Source organism: Mus caroli, chromosome 3 (assembly GCF_900094665.2).
Source record: "Mus caroli chromosome 3, CAROLI_EIJ_v1.1, whole genome shotgun sequence".
In the NCBI taxonomy this organism is placed as follows: domain Eukaryota; kingdom Metazoa; phylum Chordata; class Mammalia; order Rodentia; family Muridae; genus Mus; species Mus caroli.
The window spans coordinates 102,134,770-102,154,440 of record NC_034572.1 but is presented as its reverse complement, the minus strand read 5'-3'; the positions used below and the strand labels follow the sequence as shown (position 1 = coordinate 102,154,440).

The 19,671-nt window shown below is 48.0% G+C and overlaps 1 protein-coding gene and 1 pseudogene across 2 annotated transcripts; both read left to right on the top strand.

Moving 5' to 3' along the window:
- The first annotated feature begins 347 nt into the window (after positions 1-347).
- Positions 348-4,668, top strand: LOC110291413 (annotated as a pseudogene).
- A 6,982-nt stretch (positions 4,669-11,650) lies between these two features.
- LOC110291412 (glutathione S-transferase Mu 6) lies at positions 11,651-16,575 on the top strand. Of its 2 annotated transcripts, none has more exons than XM_021158552.1 (8): positions 11,651-11,802; positions 12,083-12,158; positions 12,644-12,708; positions 12,996-13,077; positions 13,177-13,277; positions 14,135-14,230; positions 14,326-14,436; positions 16,119-16,575. In XM_021158552.1, the coding sequence occupies exons 1-8, from the start codon at positions 11,767-11,769 to the stop codon at positions 16,206-16,208; spliced, it is 657 nt and encodes a 218-aa protein (XP_021014211.1). In that variant the 5' UTR covers positions 11,651-11,766; the 3' UTR covers positions 16,209-16,575. The 2 variants fall into 2 exon arrangements, with proteins under 2 accessions (XP_021014211.1, XP_021014212.1); XM_021158553.2 differs by lacking the exon at positions 11,651-11,802 and adding an exon at positions 11,809-11,897.
- Positions 16,576-19,671: the final 3,096 nt, after the last annotated feature.

Below are 19,671 nucleotides of genomic sequence, written 5' to 3'. Positions count from 1 at the left end.
TCATTCTCTGCCTATCTGGCCCATCTCCAGGGGGCACTGCCAACTTCCTGAGGACCCAGCAGGGGAGGGGCTGTAGGCAGAGAGCCACTAGAGCAGGCCTGCCAATCACTGCCTTCGGTATCTGAATACTCAGACCTGCCCCAGAAGATGGTAGAGTTTCCACTGGATCTCACCGCCGTCTGGATAAGTTGGGCTTCAGGCCATGAGGGTTGGTTCATTTGGGAGTGAGATAGGGAGGGCTCAGGAACTGCATACAGGCAGACAGCGCCCCCTAGGCACTGGTGTCTGAAAGTGAAATCATCCAGACTGAATGAAGCCTGTTTGCTCAGTCTCCAAGGCTAGAAAACATGCCCAAGTCTCTGGGTTATTGGGATATCCGGGAGGTGAGTAGAAGGTAGGGCTGCTGAGTGGGAAGAGCCCTGGGTTGACACACACTGAAGAGTTAGGCTGGTTCCAGGAGATAGCTCCTCTTCAGCATTTTCTAGAGTCTCCTGTCTTTTCCTGTCAGCAGGCCTCTGACTGTCCCTGTTTTCTTGTTAGGTATAGAGATGGAGGCTTCCCTAGAGGAGATGAAGTCATGTGTTTATGATTTTACTGTGACTTTTGTTACCTGTTATCTCTCACAGCTGGATCACACCATCCACCTGCTCCTGGAATACACAGAAACAGGCTATAAAGAGAAGAGATACGTCATGGGGGACGGTAATGACATTCTTCTGGTCACACTCCTCTCCAACTTCTGTCCACTGGTGCCAGGAAGCGTCTACCTATCTCTCTGGTTCTTAGCTCTGTGGATCTCCTTCAGGCGAACCCAGAGCTTATCCCTTCCTGAGAGTTCCAAGATGGTGCAGCTTTGGTTTTCAATAAATAACCCTGGGAATGAAGCGCTGGCTCCCTCCCCACCTGTAGTCATGTAGGGTTTGCTTAGCACTTGCCTGTGTTTTGTGTGTACCCTAGTCAGGTAGGGCCTACAGCCTTTGAAGGAGTATTCTCGTGTAAAATCGTGGGATGTAGGATGGAATGAGTCAGATCAGATTCCCATACCCCAGGAGGACTTGCCCTGACATTTTGGGAGGATCCCAGGGGAAGGGAAGGATGTACGGAGGAGAGCTTTTCACATTATTTTATCTACCACAGCTGCTGTTATGAATGAAGCCAGCAGCTGAGTGAAAACTTCAAGCTGGGCCTGGATTTTTCCCAATGTAGGTGCAGGGAAGGGGAAGTTTGGGGAAAACACACTGTTCTCACCTCATCTCCTGGTCTGGCTGAGGGGTTGGGGATCAGTGTTTCTGCCCTCCTGCTCCATCCCTGCTGGCTGCACAGTGTTCTGTGATGGGCTGTGTCCTAGCTCTCCCATTCAGTGCACACTGTGGCCATGGAGGGCTTCCCATGGCAGGCACACTGAGTGCCAGGCCCTGTGTCTGCTCTCACCCAGGGAAGGGATGCTGAGACCCCATATCCCATCTGACCATCCCTGCTTGTCTGTCCAGCTGCCTTACTTAATTGATGGGTCACACAAGGTCACCCAGAGCAATGATATCCTGTATCCCACTGCCTATAAGGATGATCTGTGTGGTTAAGGCTGGCTGCAGGGTTAGGAACAGAAGCCATCCCTCTTGGCTTGGCTGGGGTAGGATGCTGAGAGTGAGTTTGTGCTGTGTGTGCTGCAGATGAGGAGATAGAGGAGAGGATGCGTATGTACATTTTGGAGAACCAGGCAATGGACACTGGCATGCAGATGAGCATGGTCTACAGTCCTGACTTCGTGAGTCTTCACTGTGTGGGGCAGACAGGGGTTTGCTGGAGGAGTTAAAGGCTTGTGTTATTATCTACACTTGTCCTGTTTATTATCTGAACTTACTTGCTCTGATTCGTCGACCTTCCCAATTCAGCCAACACACACCCAATTCTTATTAATAAATACTTTATATCAATGTCCAGAAATCTTTGGTATTGTTGTGGCAGCCGTGACTAGGCATTTGGTTCCTATATAATACGTTCATGTACTCAGAATTCTTTGCAGCTTTGAACTTGACCACCATAGTGGACCATCTTGCCTCATTGGTCACATACCATCTGCCTGCTCCCTGAGTGCCCAGATTCAAACCAGAAGAAAATAAAATAAGCCTAATATATTCAGAAATCCACCTAACAGTTTTCTCAGAGCATAGCCCCGGGTAGAAGAAATTATCAGGGTCTCTTCCTGATTGGCAGTTCATGGTCAGCCTGAGGATATTTGTCCCTTCCGACATCAAACGTGGTTCAACTTTGCTCATGCTACTCAATATTGACCCTGCTCTGTGTCATTCTTCAAGAATAATTTTGTCTCTTGTTAACTACCTTGCTTCCCCTGTTCCACTGGATTTTCAAGTGCAGAACTTATGAGCAACCCAAATGTAGTCCTGGCTTGGATGTCAGCGGTGACAGGTTCGGGGACAGGCATTCTCATCTAACTTCCAGTCACCTCTGAGTCAACTCTGCTACCAAGCAGGACTCTGATTATTACCACAGGAACACATGACATAGAAACCTATGCACTGGCGCAAGCCCCATATAGAAAGGAGGCTTCTCTTCTGCACAACCCTATGAGACCAGCCTTTCTCTAGAACACCTGTGTCTAAGGGTTGTGACAATTGTTTTCTATCTCAGGAGAAGTGAAAACCAGAGTTCTTATAGGGCCTCCCAGATATGCTGAAGGTGTACTCTGAGTCCCTTAGGTAGCAGCCATGGTTTGCCGGGAACAAGGTAGAGAGGGTAACAGGTGGGCAGGAGGAGCTGCCACTCTTCCCAGGCATCCGGATCCCACCTCACTGACCCTCACGGACCCTCACTTCCTGCAGATCACCTTTGCAGACTTCCTCGTCTATGATGTCCTTGATCAGCATCGAATGTTTGAACCCAAGTGCCTGGACGCCTTCCCAAACCTGATGGACTTCGTGGCCCGCTTTGAGGTGATGCCCTGATCCTGCTTCCTCTTGGATGCCCTACTTCCCTTTCCCCTTTCCAGGTTGCTTCCCTAGTTCTGATCTATTGAGCACTGACTTTCTGCCAGGACCCATGTTCAGCCTCCTAGATCTTCGGAGTCAATTTATCATTGCCACATGCAGGCAACCTGTATAGAATTAGCTGTCACGATGAACAGATAGGGACCTGAGACTGTGTAGGGTAAGCTACTTGCTCAGCATCCTAGCATGTGCTGAAGCTGTTCTGGGCTCCTCCTGACTGCCTCTAGCTGCTAATGGTAATGGACCTAAACCAGCTAGTTGTTCTTCAGTGACAGGGTCCTAAGTGGGAAGTGGCCAGGAAATGAGAAAGATAGAAAAGATAGTGAAGGTAAGGCTGGGGCTAGCAGGTCTTGCACGAGCTTTGTCTTATGCCAAGGAAAGTCATGAAGACATATAGCCATCTTATATACTATTTCCAGTGGAGAAATGGGATGTAGTCAGCTAAAAGCTAAGGAAGCAATGTTGCAAAAGGGAAACAGAATATCTTAAGAACAATATAATCTGAGCATACAGTGACCTTGGGACAGATAACCATAGCCCTGTACAGTGGCAAGACCTGGATTTTCAGGATCAGAAGCCACAGAGTCCTCAAGGCTCTAACACTAGGCCATTATCAGCTCAGCCAAGAACATCCCTGGTCTTAGAGAAGGAGCTGTGTTCCTTCTCCATACAACAGGGTCTCGGGGAATGCCTAGGTTCAGCACAGCTCAATAGACAGAATTCAGTGTTTTCTGATTTGTTCAAAAAAGAAAGTCAGGTCTCTGTACATCCTGGTTTCTTGTCCAGGACCTGTGCCTTGCCAGACATATGAAGAATGTGTTTGCTTCTGTAACCATTAGGAAGAGAAAAAGCCAACTGATGTGCAGGACCAAGACATACACAATGGTCATACCTGATCTGCAGAGCTGGCCACTTGTGTATTTGCAGTCTCTTCAGCCTTTCCTGCTTACACTCAGGGTTTGCTGAGTCACTGGGTGGCTCCTGGACTCTCTTCCAAACCACACAGGCCAGTTCTCAACCCTTTCGGTTTTCTGGATCCTTGCTTCCAGGTACAGCTTCCAAGTACAGGCATGTCATTGCAGTCAGGAGTGACAGTGTCCTCTACAGGAGGCAGGAGGGAGTGCACAGGGAGCAGAGTGGCAGCCAGAGTGCTGGGCTGACCCTCTTAGCCATGGGAGACTGAGGACATTTCTTAACCTCTGCTACCTCAGCATCCCTGGTGGTTGGTGTGGTGATGGTGGGGCTGATTTTGCAGGGTGGTGGGTGGGTTTTCTCCCTCTGGATTTTAAAGTCTCTTGGATGGTCCTAGAGTGGGTTTGCAGAGCTGAGGTCCTGGTCTCTCCTTCTCACCTGCAGGGCCTGAGGAAGATCTCTGCCTATATGAAGACCAGCCGCTTCCTTCCAAGTCCTGTGTACTTAAAACAGGCCACGTGGGGCAATGAGTAAGACCATGCATGGAGTGCCGGTGTTGGTAGGGAAGATCTATCAGTGCAGCTGTGGCCCTGGACCATACTTGGCTCCTGTTGCCCACTCTGTAACAGTCTTTTGCTTCCATTTCTTGCTCCTGTACCAGGACCATTGTCTCCCCTCTACACCCTATTTGCAGTGAAGGTTCTGCAAGGTCAGCTCTTCATTTCTTTGTTTCTGTCTGGTTTCTGACTAGATGGTCCTTGGTTTTACTTGGAGCAACTTAATTGACATTATATGCCTGACTCTTGCCTGAGAGATCAGCCTTGTCCAATCCCCAGGAAAGTCTGAACTACACTCACTCTGTGTCTTGGCTTATTTCCAGTGGCTCATAGACTGACTTCTTTGACTTGTTGGAGTAGTGTTTGTTCCTTTGTTCACAGGAAGATCTGGGTAGTGGGACCGTGATGGGAGCTCTCAGTCGAGCAGAGCCTAAGAACAAATATGAACCTTAATGTCTTCTGATGGTTCTGATGCTGGGATTCCTACAGAATGGTGCTCCTTCTGTATCAGGGCTCCTCATTCACCCTACTGGATGCAAAACCTCCACTGGCCATGTATTGTTGTGTGTCAGGCTTCGAAGAAAGGTTGGGCTGATGGGAAGAGGTAAGCAGGCCCTAGGCTCAATATCTGTCCTTATCCGGACGTCTCTCCTGGACCCAATATTCATTTGTTCTCAAAGGCGTTCCCCTATAAGTCTTCCCACCCTTTGTGACTGGTCCTATGGGTATTCTCACCCAACTCAATCATAGGCTCCTTTGAAGGATCCACACATTGTTGAACTTTTGATCTCTGATATAAATGGCAGTGTCAGGCATACTGTCAATGTTCAGGAAATTAAGAAAATTTGCTTTCCCCACCCCCCACAAAGATGGATTTGCCAATGCTGCAAATTAGTGATCCAGAAATAACCATGGATTCCCCAGAAGGCATAGAATGGGGTACAGAAGATGTTCCATGTGGAGGTGTTGTAGTTTAATCCAGATGCTCTTTCTCTCTCATTTAAGCACATAAGCGGTCACAGTTGCCCCTGAGCGCCTGCAGATGGCAGGCCTCCTTTCCTGGATAGCCTGTGGAGCAGTATATAAGCATCCTGCTGTGACTGTTTTGTGTCACCTCACACACAAAAGAGCTGGACTTGTTGAAGAAGCATCCTTTGATGGAATCTAGACCATGGATTCTAGCCTTTGTCAACCTCTTCTTGTGAGACCTACCTGTAACTTGGAACATGTTGGAAGATGGCCCTGCTGGGCATTGTCCTTATGCCAAGTCTCAGCTGTGCCTGTTACAGCAGTTAAGAAGTAAGCACTCATAGGCAGATGTGCGGGTCACTGTGAAATAAATGATTAATTAAAAGGTAAATTTTGTAAGATAAGAGTTCATCGAAGAGAAATGTTTATTAATCTGGTAAGATCAAAATCCCTTATGCTGACCTTTATTAAACATTAACAAGCACAGATGAAATAACAGGGAAAGGGAATTATGATAAGTTAAGTAGCTAGACACAAGTATTAATAGAGAATAAAAGAGGGAGGGAGGGAGGAAGATAAGGAGAGGAGGAGAGAGAGAGAATGAGAGACTGCGTGTGCATATGGAAATCAGAGGTTGACAACATCAAATCTTCAACTACCCTTTACCTTCATTTTTTTTCCCTTGAGATTTTGTCTCACACGGAACTCTGCCATTACTTATTTAACTAAACTATCAGGCTAGCAAGCTCCTGGATTCTTCCTGTCTCCTCAGCACTGAAACTGACAGGTACACGCGTCCTAGCCTGGCTTTTACAGAGGTGCTGGGAATTGTACCCAGGTCATTGTGCTTGCACGGTAGGTAAGTGCTTTACAGACTGAGCCGCCTCCCCAGCCCTTCCTGGTCTTTTCTGGGGATCTGTAGAAGTCATAGCTAACATACAATGAATGGCCATGTCCCAGTGAATGTGCTCCACACACAGTGACTGCAGCAAAGTGAAGACCAAACAACTCAAACGTGGGCAAAGGACTAAAGGGAGTTTTCTTTTTCTTGAGAAGATATTACCATATCTTTTATTACCATTACTTTTTTGTGCCCATAGTCATTTATCATTAGAGAAATGTAAAAACCACATTGAATATCTGCTTTACACACTTATGGCTAGTCACCGTCAGTAGATAATGGCAGATAGTGATTGTATGGAGGAATTGCAATGTTTTGCTTTGTCTCTGGGAATGGAAAATGCTACAGCTACTGTGAAAATCACTCTGTTCCTTATAAAATGAGTAATAAAATTACTAATGTATCAATTCCTCTTCTATGTATATACTCAAAATAATGCAAAGTTAACACTTGTGGTGCACATATAACATATACACACATAAATATATAATTTATGTGTACCATATATAGTGGGTTTAAATAGCTATATTGGCCTTTTGAGACATAATTTCTCTATTTCAAGCTGGCCTGGAATTATCTAGGTAGCCCAGGCTGACTCAGACTTGTTGTCTTGCCTAAGCCTCCTGGATCCTTAGAGTTGCAGGTATGTGCGACCATGGCTAGTTCAAATATGTATTTTTTTTAAACATTTACTTTTATGCATGTGTTGGAGTGTATGTTTATATGCCACAGGAGTGCAGGTCTCTACTCATAGAGACCAGTAGAGGGCATCAGAGCCCTGGAGCCAGAAGATGTGGATTCTGGGAATTAAATGGAGGTCCCCTGGGAACAGCAAGGGCTCTGAACCACTGAGGCATCTCCCCAGCTCCCCAAATATGTATTTGTGTGTCCATGTTCAAAGAAGCATTATTCAGATGAATAATACAGAGATGCAACCCATGAACCCATTTACAAATGAATGTAAAAAGAAAACGCTGGGTAGAAACACAGAATAGTTTTTAGTGTTAAAGAGGAGAGCTATTTTAACCCATGATAAAACTTAGATGAAACTTGAGCCATTAAAACTGCTCAAAACAACAAACAAGCAATCCACACACACTTTACAATTTTATTCATATTAACTACTTTCCCCATCATTCTGATAAAATACCAGACAGGACACAACTTAAGGGTGAAAAAGATGTATTTCGGCTGGCATTTTGTGAAGTTCGGCTCACAGTCCTTCGGCACCATGTGCTTAGGCAGAATATCATGATGGCCAGGACATGACAGAGGCTGTTTTCCACTTCTTGGCGGAGAAAAGGCAGACAGTGTGACACACAGGAACCATAGACCACACCTCTGCAAGGAACTGCCCCAGGCATCCCCCTCCTGCAGCTATGTCTCAGTCTCTCACACATTCTCATACCCAGTGATGGAGCCACCACCTCTACTCAAGTGTTCAGAGTACGGTCCTGTGGGAGACACTCTGTATTCAAGCTGTAACATGTGAGGACAGCAGATATCACAGAGGCAGTGGCTTCTGGAGGCTGGAGGGAAAGGCAAACTGACAAGCCTCTAGTGTCACAAAAGGGAAAGGTGAGTGGGGACAGCTGCCACCATTAATGCTCAGGGCAATACTGCACTGGCACAAGGTCAAATGTGATGCCACAAAATTTACCACAGTAAATATAACAAACAAGCAAGAAAGGAAATAGCAATAGGTGGTTTACCATCCCCATCCCCAGTTCAGATGCTCCCATTAAAGGGCAAACTACGGTAAAGCTATGTTAGATTTGAAATTTTAAGCGTGATTATAGAAGAAGGGGATTGAGAGCAACTTCATCCTTCTGTCCTGGAGAGGACAAAATAAGATGGTGACTGTAGATGAAAAAGATCCCTAAACATTGTACTCAGAAGAGATGAGAACATCCACCCAAGGGCCTCGCCCAGAGGCAGCACGTGTACTGCAGACAAACCACGATTAGCTGTAGCAAGACTCCAGTGGGCTCCCTCCATTCACTGTGCTTCCTGACTCTAGACTGGGAGAAGGGATAGGCTTTCTTTTAAAAAAGATACCTGTTTGCATGGGAGTTGGCTGTGTCAGTCTGTCATTATTTACTGTTCATTACACTTCTTTGCCTAGTTCCCCCCTATTTCTAGGGTCAGTGGACTGTCACTGAGCTAGACACATGTCATCTCATGGGGAGAGTCCAGGAGACTGGCCATCTCTGGTCCATGGAGTCTTTCAGGGTCCCAGCCTCCTTCCTCCTTGTTGGGGTTTTGGGTATAGGAAGAGAAGTGGGGTGCTGAGTCTAGCTAACTGTAGGCAAGAGTGTTGTTAACCATTGGCAGGCAGGCAGCACAACACAGTGGGGTCTGAAGGAGGATGCTTCAGACTCCTCTAGGGAGAGCAGTGCCTGTTCCTTTAAGATCCCCTGTGGGGAAGTAGAGGGGAAGGGCTGCATCTCTAGGGACCAGGTCCAAGGTTGGCTGCTATCACCCAGACTAAGATAACTAGACTAAAAGGCACTATGTTATTTTGTGTTTCTGATTTAAACAAGTGTTTGCAAAGGCTTGAGGACATTTTTGAATGAGGGCTTCTGAAAGAACAAAGGGCCTGTTAGTACAAGACAGATAGGACAGTGGTCACTTGCCTTAGATGCAGTCCTCCATATAGGGCTTCGATGCTCAGAGGGGCCCTTTATCAGGGAGGGGAAGACAAGCTCCCTGCCTACTCTCCTGACCTTAGAAGAAGCTGTGTCTCAATTATGGGAAGGAGAGAGAGAGAGAGACAGAGAGAATAGGCCAAGGCAGGAAGATCCCACCAGGCACACAGGAGAGAGTGGCATCTGTCAAGGCCAATAGCATCCTATTGGTGACATAATCAGGCCCAAGGTCACCTGGAATGATGTCATCCTGTGCAACATTGCTCCTTACTTAGCTCAGCCTATATGTGTGAGGGTCTGGGTGCAAGTTAGAAATGGGGTACGGTCTGATCAGAGGCCTTCACTTGAACTTACCAGAGAGAAAATACTGAGTATCAGTCATTGTGTAGCCAGAAAGACATTCTGAAGTTTCTCCAGTCAGGTGCGGAGAACCTGCTTAGCCAGGCCTTTCTGCACCATCTCACGCCCCCTGTTGGACAGGGCCAGGCTGTGGCTTGTCTACACAGGCTCTGTGTCTCCCCTTCCAACTTGTCAAAGCTGCTTACAATCCAGTTTACTCCACATCCTGCCACCAGACATAACACACAACTGCACTGAGTGAACACTGTTATTCAGGACCCACCAATGTCAGGATAGAGTGACTTCTCCCCAGAGTGGCCCTTCAACTCCCAGAGAGTAGAATCTGTGTCTAGACTGCTTGCGACCTATGTCGTGGGCTTCATCCCCGCTGGTTCAGATCATCTCTGTGCCTCTGGAATAAACAGGCTCAGCAGATGAGGAGGAGTAGTTCAAGATGAAAGCGGGGCATGGAACCCTTGACTTAACCTCTGTTCGCCTGTGCCTGGTCCTGCCTGTTCAGATCCACCAGCGAGTTTCTAACAGAAGCCTGTGGGCAGCCAGAGGATCTCTGCTCCACTCTGTCCTCCCTCTTTGCCTCAATCACTCCCAACTTCACAGCAATTATCAAGTGCTTACTCATTCCTCTGCCTCCTCGTTGAGCTGAATTTTGACTCCCTGTCGCTGAGCCCTGGGTTATATCTATGTGTTCCTGAGAACACACATGTATACACATGTATGTGGAGGTTAGAGGTTGACATTTGGTGTCTTTATCAATCACTTTGTACATAGTTTTTGAGACTGTTCTCTCACTGAACATGGAGTCTGTTGAGTCAGCCGAACTGGCCCCCCAGGCAGTTCACCCTGCTGGAGCCGTATTCCTTCACCTCCCCAGCTCTGGGAAGTGCCTGCCACCATGAAAGCTTTGTCACATGGGTTGTATTGATATTTTAATATTGGTCTGGCAAATACTTATCAAGTGAGCCATCCCCATGCCCCTTCCCCTCAAGTCTGTTTTCAAACTCATTTATCACTGATGCTAAGAATCTGATTAAAGGGAACCGGGGCTCTCTGACATTGGTAGGATTTTGTCTGTGAGTTTTAACCACAGGTGCCATGATGAAGGACATTGAGCAACCCTCTTATGCCCAGATATACATAAGCCAGGAGCTGCGGCCAGGGCAGAAATGAGTTAGATAGCTGAGAGTTCGACTCTAAGGGACTTGGTCCTCTGCAGAGTCCTTCAAGGTCCTCTCCGGACAGCATCCTGTTGTCCCTTAGAATCAGGAGAGGTATCTGGTCCCTCCAGGCTACTTTGCCGTTGAGTTTGGGGTTCTGTCCATGGTGGTGGGACTCTTTCAGTCTCACAAGGCCTCTGTGTTTCATTCTTGGATTTGGCTCGCAAGTATGGCCAAAGTGCCTATTAATTTATATAGTCACCACCTTGATGACCCTGTAGAATGCCTCCTCTAGGCTCATACAGTCGGGTGCTTGGTCCTCAGTTGGTGAAACTGTTTGGGAAGGATTAGGAGGTGTGGCCTTGCTGGAGGAGGTGTGTTACTGGGGTAGGCTTTGAGATTTCAAAAACATACCCATTCCCAGTTACCCCTCCTTCCTCCCTCCCTCCTTTCCATTCTCAGTTACCCCTCCTTCCTTTCCTCCCTCCATCCCTCCCTCATTCTCTCTCTCCCCTGCCTCCTGCTTGTGAGTCAGATAGATGCGAGCTCTCAGCTACTGCTCTAGCCCCATGCCTGCCTGCTCCCCTGCTACTGTGTTCCTCACCACGATGGCCATGCAAGCTGCCTTGATCATGGTGTTTGTCACAGCAATAAGAAAGGAATTGAGACAGCCTCAGGTCCCCCAAGAGAAATACAGAGACTGCTTGGTTTTCTGTTTGGCCCTGTCCTGGGTTGTTCCCATTTCACTGCTCCTGTACCTCCAGGTTGTATGGACAATGAAGTCTGGAGTTTGTCAGACTGGCAGAACTCTTTTTTTCCAGGATGAGTACAAGAACAGACTCTCAGGTTGAGGCAATGCCTTTTTATGCATATGTTGAGATCTGAGCCCAGATTCCCAGAGTCTAGGTGTGAAAAACTGATCTACCAGGAAAGGAGATGGGCAGAACAGGTCCTAGCTGGCCTGTCTCCAGGGATACTGCCAACTTCCTGAGGATCCAGCAGGGGGCAGATGGAAGCAGGCCTGCCAATCAATCACGGCCTTCGGTATCTGAAAGCTCAGACCCGCCTTCGGATGATAGCTCCTGGAATTAGATTGGCTTTTACTTGTTACAGTGGGTTGGGCTTTATGGTTCCCCGGTTGGTTCCTTTGGGGCGGGGCAGAGCAGCTCCGGACCTGTTCTCAGGCTCATCAGCTGAGCATTGCAGAGTCTTTCCCGACCAGTGACTGACTGCACAGTCTTTGAGGCTGGAATAGAAATCATGCCCGTGACTCTGGGTTATTGGGATATCCGTGGAGTGAGTGGAAGGTTGGGCTGCTAGGCGGGAAGGGCCCAGGGTCAGAACACAAAGTCGGACTACAGGCTTGGTTCCACGAGGAAGATTCCCATCAGGTTTTCCTTGAGCCCCTCCCTACCTGTCTCTGTCAGAGCCACACACCCCCAGTCCAAACTCTGCCCTTGCCTTTCTCCCTCTCCCCCACCTCTCTTCCTCTCTTTTGAGTGAAAGGTGGAAAGGCGTCCCTAGAGGTGGTGAAGGATCTCACTAACGGACTTTTGTTACCTGCTATCTCTCACAGCTGGGTCACGCCATCCGCCTGCTCCTGGAATACACAGAAACAGGCTATGAAGAGAAGAGATACGCCATGGGGGACGGTAATGACATTCTTCTGGTCACACTCATCTCCAACTTCTGTCCACTGGTGCCCAGCAGCTTCTACCTATCTCTCTGGTTCTTAGCTCTGTGGATCTCCTTCAGGCAAACCCAGAGCTTATCCCTTCCAGAAACTTCCTTGAGGGTGCAGCTTTGGTTTTCAATATAGAATCATGGTTGTGACATGCTGGCCCTATTCTGACTGTAATTGGGTGAGGTTTGCCCACTACAGGCATTGCAGGCCTAGTGCTTTTGTAAGCCTTAGTCATGAAAGGCCTATAGCCATTCAATAGCTCCTGGGCTTGGATTGGCTTTTACTCACTACATAGCTGTGCTATTCAAGTGTGTAGCTTTGGTTGGAAAGACTTACTGGGTCAGACTGCATATTCCTTGCACAAGGGGTCCTGCCTTTGACTTCTTGGGAAGGTTCTTGGGAAGGGGGCTTAGACATCGTGACGTCCTTTTTACATCCTCTTGTCCACCACAGCTCCTGACTATGACCGAAGCCAGTGGCTGAATGACAAGTTCAAGCTGGACCTGGACTTTCCCAATGTAGGTGCAGGGAAGGGGAGGTTTGGGGAAGACATGGTGATCTCACCTCATCTCCTGGCCTGGCTGAGGGTTTAGGATCAGTGTTTCTGCTCTCCTGCTCCATCCCTGTTGGCTGCACAGTGTTCTGTGATGGGCTGTGTCCCAGCTCTCCCATTCAGTGCACACTGTGCCCATGGAGGGCTTCCCATGGCAGGCACACTGAGTGCCAGGCCCTGTGTATGCTCTCACCCAGGGAAGGGATGAAGGGACTTCATATCCCATCTGACCTTCCCTGCTTGTCCATCCAGCTGCCCTACTTAATTGATGGGTCACACAAGGTCACCCAGAGCAATGCCATCCTGCGCTACCTTGGCCGGAAGCACAACCTGTGTGAGTGGGGCTGGCTGCAGGGTGGGGGACCATGGCTACCTACCCTGGTCTTGGCAAGGGTGGGCTGCTGAGAGTGAGTCTGGGCTGTGTGTGCTGCAGGTGGAGAGACAGAGGAGGAGAGGATCCGTGTGGACATTTTGGAGAAACAGGTCATGGACACTCGAATTCAGATGGGCACGCTTTGCTACAGCGCTGACTTTGTGAGTCTGCACTGTCTGGTATAGACAGGGTTTGCAGCAGGAATCAAGGAAAGGCCTGCTTTCATTTCCATGCATGTCCTCTTTGGAATGTGAACCCACCCATACTGATTTATCAAGCTCTCCTATCCAGCCAACAGTTCTTGCCCCACCCCCATTTTGTTAACAAGTACAACATACCGTTTCCAAGAAGTTTTGCAGTATTGTCATGATACCAAGGGCTGCAAATTCATTTCCTACATAGCAAATTCATATGTTCAATTCTTTTCAATTTTGACCTTGACCACTGCCATGAACCATCTTGTCCCTGGGGTTCACAGATGAAAACCAGAGGGGCAAAAGGTCATGGGTATTTAGAAATCTACCCAACAGATTTCTCAGAGCTGAGTTCTTAGTGGTAGCAAAACTCGGAGCCTCTTGCTGGAGCTCGCGGTCAGCTAGAGAACCACTGTCTCTTTCAACACCCTATGCTGTTCAACTGTGTTCACCCTTCTCAGATTCTATTCTTTGAGATCCCTCTTTGAAATCATGTTGTCTCTTCTCTTGAGATTGTTAAATACTTGGGTTTCCTTCTTCCACTGGACTGCTCTGTTCAGAACCTGCCTGCTACCCTGGAAGGCAGTGCTGAGCTAGACATCAGTCATGACAGATTCAGGGACACAGTGGCATTTCCATTCCAGGCACCCCTGAGAGATGAAGCCTGCTACCAAGCAAGAGTCTGATTATTAAAGTGGTGAAGCGTTAAATGGTGCATGCCCAGAATTAGGAAGATGCCTGTTCCTTTGCACAGCTGGGCAAAGCCACACTTTCTCCCACAGGGCCTGCATGAGGGTTATGACAGCTATTATTTTCTGCTTCAGGAGAAACGGAAGCCAGAGTTCTTGAAGGGCCTCCCAGATCAGCTGAAACTCTACTCGGAGTTCCTGGGGAAGCAGCCATGGTTTGCAGGGGACAAGGTAGAGAGGGTAGCAGGTGGGGAGGAGGGGCTGCCACTCTTCCCAGGCATCCGGATCCCACCTCACTGACCCTCACTGACTGTCACTTCCTGCAGATCACCTTTGCAGACTTCCTCGTCTATGATGTCCTTGATCAGCATCGAATGTTTGAACCCAAGTGCCTGGACGCCTTCCCAAACCTGATGGACTTTGTGGCCCGCTTTGAGGTGATGCCCTGATCCTGCTTCCTCTTGGATGTCCTTCTTCCCTTTCCCCTTTCCAGGTTGCTTCCCTAGTTCTGATCTATTGAGCACTGACTTTCTGCCAGGACCCATGTTCAGCCTCCTAGATCTGCGGAGTCAATTTATCATTGCCACACGCAGGCAACCTGGATAGAATTAGCTGTCATGATGAACAGATAGGGACCTGAGACTGTGTAGGGTAAGCTACTTGCTCAGCATCCTAGCACGAGTAGAGGCTGTTCTGGGCTCCCAACTGCTTTTGGCTTCTAAGAGCAACATTCAGTGTCTCTTCCCGATTTGTGCCAAAAAGAAAGTCAGGCTTTTAAACAGCTTGGGTTTCCGGCCCAGGACCTGCAGTATGCAGAATATGTGAAGAATGTGTTTGCTCCTGCAACCGTTAGGCTGAGAGAAAGGCAGACTGATGTGCAGGACCAAGACATACTCCATGGTAATATCTGATTGGTGTTGTCAGTCCTGTGGCTGACCTGTGAAGTACTGTGACTCAGGGCTGCTCCTGTGGAAGACTTCATCTTGAGTTCTTTTGGTGGGTGCGCTTTTTTCCTCCCGCTCTTCCTCCAGCTCCCATTGTGTCCCCTATGAAATGAGGTCATACTTTATCCTTACCGAGATGCTTTGGAATTTCCCTCTGTATCGGGCCCAGCTGGATGTGTAAAACTGTCCCTCCATCCCAGGACTGAGTGAAGCCAGTAGGTAGGGGGGCACAACAGACCATGAGACGCCTGTGATATTAATGGCTGCCTGGCCCTCACCTCGCAGTTAACCATGATCCACACTGAACTCTCTGGTTTGACACCAACAAGATGTACTTTTTTTCATTTTTGTATGTTCAAGGCATTGCTATAGCAACAGATCTCGGCCTAGAAGCACTCCTCCTTTCCCACTTGCCATTAAGAGATGCGTGTCTTTTTTTAGTTAGCTCTCATCACTGTGGTTGTGATCCACATGGAGTGACCTTGTGACTGTGCAAGAGATGGTATAGCTGAGGAGGGGAGTGCAGAGGTCCTGGTTCTGAACACAGATGGCTGTGGCTTGTTGGGGACTGGTAGCTCTGGCTCTCTCTTGATCTTTGGAAATGTGCACTCTCTGACGAGGGGTCCTGTATCCCACTCCACTGCATCAGAGCTAGAGATGAGATTGGTAGGGGCTCAGTGGGATTGTGCTCAGGGCTCAAGTGGAGACCTGTTAGCTTCTGGTGAACAGCTGGAGCTGGCCACTCGTGCTTTACAGTCTCTTCGGCCTTCTCTGCTTACACTCAGGGTTTGCTGAGTCACTGGGTGGCTCCTGGACTCTCTTCCAAGCCGCACAGGCACGTTCTCAACCCTTTCGGTTTTCTGGATCCTTGCTTCTTTTAAGTACAGGCATGTCATTGCAGCCAGGAGTGACAGTGCCTGCTCTGGGAGGGAGGAGGGAGTGCACAGGGAGCAGAGTGGCAGCCACAGTGCTGGGCTGACCCTCTTAGCCATGGGAGACTGAGGACATTTCTTAACCTCTGCTACCTCAGCATCCCTGCTGGTTGGTGTGGTGATGGTGGGGCTGATTTTGCAGGGTGGTGGGTGGGTTTTCTCCCTCTGGATTTTAAAGTCTCTTGGATGGTCCTAGAGTGCGTTTGCAGAGCTGAGGCCCTGGTCTCTCCTTCTCACCTGCAGGGCCTGAGGAAGATCTCTGCCTATATGAAGACCAGCCGCTTCCTTCCAAGTCCTGTGTACTTAAAACAGGCCACGTGGGGCAATGAGTAAGACCATGCATGGAGTGCCGGTGTTGGTAGGGAAGATCTATCAGTGCGCCTGTCACCGTGGACACTGACCGGGCCACAGCTAGCTTCCAGTAACTTCTCTTCATCAATCTTTCCATTTTTTTTTCCTCTGTCTTTTCATTAATACAAGAACTCCTTGTCTCCCCTTTCACTCAAGCCTCCAAATGTCAGCTTCCTGTCCTCAGCAAAGTCCTTTTCTTCCCTTGTTTCTTTCTGCCATGTTTCTAACCAGACAATCTTTCACTGCACTTTGAGCAGCTTAGCCCAAAGATCCATACTCCCCAGTATGCAGGCTCCAGAGTGGGAAGGCCCAGTCTTGTGTGAGCTCTAGTAAAGTATTATCCATACTAGCTCTGTGTCCTGTCGTATTGCCTATAATTCTCAGGAGGGACTACATGAATGTGGTTGTGTGGTCTTTGTTCTGTGGTTCACAAGAATGAATAGGTGATGGGAACATGGGGTGAACTCTCAGGTAGTCAGGATGTATGACCATGCACAGGGGCTGCAAATATGGCTGAACTTTTCAGAGCACTTCCTTTCTTGTTTAGGGCCTGGATTTGGTTCCCGCCACCCACATGGTGGCTCACAATGAGCCTATAATCACAACTCCAGGGGATCTGATGCTCTCTACTGCCTGCTTGGGCTTACACACACACACACACACACACACACACACACACACACACACACACAATCTTTTTTAAAAGAGAGAGATCATGATGTGCCCTGGCAGTGTTCACCTGGGGTTCTTATAGGAGGGTGTGTCTTCTATACCAGAATTCCTCAGTCATCATCCTGCAGTGTGGTCATCCTGCAGTGTGGTCATCCTGCAGTGTGCACGCAGTCCCTCCATTGGCCATGCTCACCTGTGAGTCTTGCTTCTGAGAGGTGCTAGGCTGATGGGCAGAGGGTGAACAGTCACTAAGTTCTACATCCACCCTCACCTGGAAGTCATCTCTCTCTCTTTTCAAGATGTTTTACTATAAGCATTCCCTACTGTTGGTGATTGTGTTGTAGGAATTTTCAAAAAACTCAATCATCAGCTCATCGAGGGGAGATTCTGGCTGTGTTGATACATCTGGCAGTGTCTGGCAAGTTAACGTTTGGGAAATTGTGAACATCTGCTTTTGGAGATGCTTGTGCCAGTGCTTGGCGTAAGGACTCTGGAAATAACCATGCTTCCTGAGAAAACATAGAATGGGCCACAGGAGGTTTTTCATGTGGAGGTGTTGTAGTCTGACCCAGAAGCCCTCGCTCACCTAAGCACTTAAGAGGTGCAGCTGCCAGTGAATGGTTGGAGATGGGCAGATCTACTTTCCTAGGCCCCAGAGCAGCAGTGTGTGATTAGAGGTGCTGTCAGGTCACCCACAAAGGAGCTAGATTCATTGAAGAAGCATCGTTTGATGGAGTCTAGATCATGGATTCTAGCCTTTGTCAACCTCTTCTTGTGAGACCTACCTGTAACTTGGAACATGTTGGAAGATGGCCCTGCTGGGCATTGTCCTTATGCCAAGTCTCAGCAGCTGCCTGTTACAGCAGTTAAGAAGTAAGCACTCATAGGCAGATGTGTGGGTCACTGTGAAATAAATGATTCATTAAAATGAAAAGCTTATAAGATAAACTTTCATAGATGAGAAATGTTTATTAATCTGGTAAGATCAAAATCCTTTATGCTGACTGTGCTGGCTGGCTTTGTGTGTCAACTTGTCACAAGCTGGAGTTATCACAGAGAAAGGAGCCTCCCTTGAGGAAATGCCTCTATGAGATTCAGCTGTAAGGTACTTTCTCAATTAGTGATGAAGGGGGAAGGACCCACTGTGGGTGGTGCCATCCCTGGCCTGGTAGTCCTGGGTTCTATAAGAAAGCAAGCTGAACAAGCCAGGGGAAGCAAGGCAGTAAGCAGCACTCCTCCATGGTTTCTGCATCAGCTCCTGCCTCCAAGTTCCTACCCTGTGTGAGTTCCTGTCCTGACTTCCTTTGGTGATGAACAGCAGTGTGGAAGTGTAAGCTGAATAAACCCTTTCCTCCCCAACTTGCTTCTTGATCATGATGTTTGTGCAGGAATAGAAACCCTGACTAAGACACTGACCTTTATTAAACACCAACTTAGACATAAATGCAACAAAAACATCAGGAAAAAGGTAAGTTGATAGAAGTATATAAAGGTTAAGTAGGCAGAAATATTAAACCAGACTAATACTAGTATCATTCTATATCAGAAGTTAGAAAAATACTTCCCAATACTTTTCAATAGTTCCTAGCTGAGTGTGCATGTTCGGATTCATTCATGTGGTGTTTGACAGCCAACAGAAGTACTAAAAAGAACCAGGAAAAGATACGGATGTGACTCAGTCTATAAAGTACTTGTGTGCCATGCAAGCGCAAACACACGAGTTTAGTCCTTTGCATAGATCAAGCCAAGTGTTGTGATATGAACTTATTATCCCTGAGCTGGGGCGATGGAAACTCTCTGAACTTGCTCTATAGACAGCTTAGCTAAACCAATGAGAGCCTGGCTCAGTGAGAGATCTTGTCTCAAAAAGTAAGGAAGTGAGAGCTTGAGGAAGACACCTGATATCAACTGCTGCCCTCCACATGCAAGCAAACACAGGCACACATGCGCACGCACGCGCACACACACACACTTATACACTATGTGTATATGTATATGTGTGTGTGTGGTCTCATGTGCTTAGGCAGAATATTATGATTGTCAAGGGGTATGGCTGAGACTGATTTCACATCTTGATGGCTAAGAGGCAGAGAATGTGACATGAAGGAGCCCCAAACTATACATCTGCAAGGGCCTGTCCCCAGTTCATCTTCTCTCACGAGAGTCCAGGGGACTGGGCAGCTCCAGGGAGTCCATCTGTGGTTCCTCCACTCACCAGGGTGCTTCCTCTTTGTTGGGCTTTAGGGTTTGAGAGGAGAAGGGGGCTCAAGAGAAAAGTATTGAGTCAAATTACCCTTCAGGCAAAAGCCTTATCAACACCCGAGGGAAGGGAGGAAGCACAGCATGGTGGGGTCTGAAGTTCCAGGCTTGTTCTCTAAGGTCCCCTGTGAGAACAACTGGGAGGGAGAATGATATGATAGGAGAAAGTGAGTTCAAGGTCAGCTGATACCACCCAACTAAACTAAAGGAGATTGTGTGGGTTTGTATCTCTTTTTGAAAAGTCCCAAGGACATTTCTGGATAAGGGCTTTTGGAAGAACAGAGGGCTTAGTTAATTTGTGATAGGAAAGTGGTCACTTGAAGTCCTCTGTTTAGGACTATGCTGTCTGGAAGGGCCCTCGGGGGAGGGAGAGACAAACTCCCTACCCATGTGCTCTGCCTGACGACCCTGTCCTTAGATGAAGTTATAATTCAAGTATGGAAAGGAGAGAGAGAGAGAGAGAGAGAGAGAGAGAGAGAGAGAGAGAGAGAGAGAGAGAGAGAGAGAGAGAGAG

Bases quoted from the DNA above. Each gene is read 5' to 3' on its own strand.
- LOC110291412 (XM_021158552.1), top strand. From the start codon at position 11,767: ATGCCCGTGACTCTGGGTTATTGGGATATCCGTGGA. The intron at 12,709-12,995 runs GTAGGTGCAGGG...TTGTCCATCCAG, and splicing joins TGGACCTGGACTTTCCCAAT to CTGCCCTACTTAATTGATGG. The intron at 14,437-16,118 runs GTGATGCCCTGA...TCTCACCTGCAG, and splicing joins ACTTTGTGGCCCGCTTTGAG to GGCCTGAGGAAGATCTCTGC.